Source organism: Pectinophora gossypiella, chromosome 7 (assembly GCF_024362695.1).
Source record: "Pectinophora gossypiella chromosome 7, ilPecGoss1.1, whole genome shotgun sequence".
Lineage (NCBI taxonomy): Eukaryota > Metazoa > Arthropoda > Insecta > Lepidoptera > Gelechiidae > Pectinophora > Pectinophora gossypiella.
This window is the reverse complement of record NC_065410.1, coordinates 13,342,039-13,344,839: the sequence shown is the minus strand read 5'-3', so window position 1 is coordinate 13,344,839 and position 2,801 is coordinate 13,342,039. Positions and strand designations below refer to the sequence as shown.

General features: G+C 36.0%; 1 protein-coding gene across 1 annotated transcript in view; it reads left to right on the top strand.

Annotated features, from left to right (window-relative positions):
• The first annotated feature begins 1,034 nt into the window (after nucleotides 1-1,034).
• The window catches only part of LOC126368444 (START domain-containing protein 10-like), a 46,697-nt gene continuing 44,930 nt past the window's right edge, over nucleotides 1,035-2,801 (top strand). The window contains exon 1 of the mRNA XM_050012446.1: nucleotides 1,035-2,671. Within this exon, the coding sequence (XP_049868403.1) occupies nucleotides 2,414-2,671 (258 nt within the window). The 5' untranslated portion in view covers nucleotides 1,035-2,413. The remainder of the gene's footprint in view (nucleotides 2,672-2,801) is intronic.

The following is a 2,801-nucleotide window of genomic DNA, read 5'->3' as shown; positions in this document are numbered from 1 at the left end:
CTATTTGCTTGACTGTTCCAAACCTAACCTAACCTAACCCTGATCATAGTAGACATAAAGTCGCTTATTCGTTGTGCGTACGGCCAGGGGCCTGTTTAATAAAACTTACAATTGTAAATTACAACGACAATTTGGTGTTCATTACGTAGCTAATATGAAACTGAAAAATATTCGAGATCACACACTCCGCAATGTACATCAAATTGTCATTGTAATTTACAATTGTAAGTTTTATTAAACAGGCCCCAGGTAACACACGTGTGCAATGTATTAGTTATATAGAAAAATAAAACGTTTTTTGTCGCCTTTAAATCTGTCTTTATTTAGTAATCAGTATTTTATAATTTATCTTTGACCTAGGAAACTAACCTACTTAATATAGTATATTTTTTATCTTGTTTATCCCCTTAGGAAATAGGCAAAGGCAAAGCCGTGCAGTCATTCAGAAGTTGTAATTAGTTTTTATTAGTGATACTTATTACCTACTTGTATTTTTTTTTTTATAAAGCGACTTCAAAAAAGAAGGAGTTTATACATTCAAATTGATATTAAGTATATTCTTCTTATATAATTTATTACCTACGTGAGTTAGTGTGCCCAATGTCACAGGTGTATTATGTATAACATTATTATTTGTATGTTCATCTACGTACAGGAACTAGAAATCGTATTGAAAATAATTCTTACTAACATTGTATTCAACAATACTGTATTAGAGATTTTGAAGTCGGTTTATTTTTTTATTATTTAGTTTTTATTTAAATAACTTGTCCTTGCTTCTTATTAAGTACATTTTGCACCCATAAAATGTATGAACTACTTTGTTTGCGTCCCATAGACAAAGTTTGCGTGTTCCCTCAGGAGTACTGTTACTATTTTGTTCTCTTAAAAGCTTCTTTATTATCCAAGAGTGTGTTGAAATTTAAATAAAACTAAGGTCGTCAAGTAGAGAGGGAATGTAGGTCAAATGGGAGCATCGTAGTTAGGGCGCATTTTAGATTGCCTTTAGGAAGATTGCCTTTATTATAAATCGACCTTCAAAAAATCTAGTTTGTTTTTGTGTTAATATATTTCTTTTACATTTTTGCGTTTATGGTAACGATATTGACTTTCGGTGCTCTGTACCTTCTTATGCACTTTAGTACATACATAAGTATCTATAAACTCACGCCTATTTTTCACCAGGGTAAGGAAAGACTATGGAATTCCATTTGCTTCGATTCTGACACACTTCTCTTGCTTCCTCCACTCTCTCGTTTCATACACGCACGCCGGCTCAGAATCGATCGTACGGCCAGGTAACACACGATCACCAATTTGGTCAATGTACGTCCTTTTAGGTCTTCCTCTGCCAGCCCTACAACCAACCTTCGCTTTATATACCGCTTTCGTAATCCTTTTATCCCTTATCCGCTGAACGTGTCCAAACCAACTTAAACATTCCCTTCTCAATCTTAGTCACTATATCGTCTTTTACACCACATGTCGTTCTTATCATACTCGTATTATTTCTCACTCTATCACTCAATTTAACACCGCAGATGCTACGCAACGACCTCATTTCTACGGTATTAATCCTACTTTCATTCTTCTTCTGCCATACCCAACATTCACTACCGTACTTCAAGTCCATGGACAAGTATTGCATTGTGTACTTTAGTGCCATGTCAAATTCACTTTTTTGATTGATTGAACTGTATGTCTCTAAATGTCAAATATGTTATAAAGCGATAGGGTTCTAAAACGTATTGTTCATGACTGTAGGTACGTATTGCATACAGTCAGTCTGACTGCACCCCTATCCTTACTATATTTACTAATGGGAATTCGACTTTATGTAGTTATGAAATAGTTTCATCTGAATCCCGCAGGAATTTCCTTTGCTTTAACATTCTCTTGAACTTGAACTGAACTTTGCTCGTACTTGCAAAGCTGTACTGAGAGTAGGTACCTATCTTTTGAAAGTTTGCTTGAAATAAGTACTTAAATGTAACATTTAGTTACTTAGGGAAAGTTTTTCTTCTATAAATGTAGAGTTTATTCAACAATTAGACACGTGTATAATTCAACAATTCTTTGAATTAGAACCACTTATTCATTAGTCACAGATTATTGTCGACCTTAGTATACTTACCTATTCAGTGTTTTAATCGTTATTGTGAGCATGAATAGCTAATTTAGACGCACATTAGAAAATAAATTCTTTATTATACAAGAATAAATAATAAATTAAAAAAATATCTACTTAAGTAATTAGATATTTTGCTATGAAAGGGTGTTTAAGATTTAAAAAATGGGAATTTTCCCAAAAGCCAAAAAGCAGGCCGCAATATTCACCATTTGTTCGCGTCCAAACTCTCAGCTGCGCGATTAATTTTCCGACTTTACGGAAAAATTAAAAAGTATAATAAATATGGCGGCGTGTGTGTTGCGCATGCGTGCGCCATCGACTGGACGGAGCCGGGCTGCCCTGCAGTCGCGTTGTGATGTTCGCGCTCGGATGGGCGGCGCGGGTTGGGCGCGCGGCGAAGCGCGCGTTGCCGACGATTCCGATTTCGAAACACTGAAAAGTCTTCTATCCAAAGAAGAAGGCTGGACATTAGAGTACGAACGAGACGGCGTCAAAGTGTGGGCAGAGGATGCCGCGCACGGCGCCCTGCGGACGGTCAAGGTCTGTTTCCATCGGCCTTTTAACCTCTTTCATGAAGCTTGAATATTATATCACTTTTTACATTCTATTTTTAAATCTTTTCTTAACGTTTTCGCATGTCTTCGAGATCTATGATTTTCTAGAAGATAGC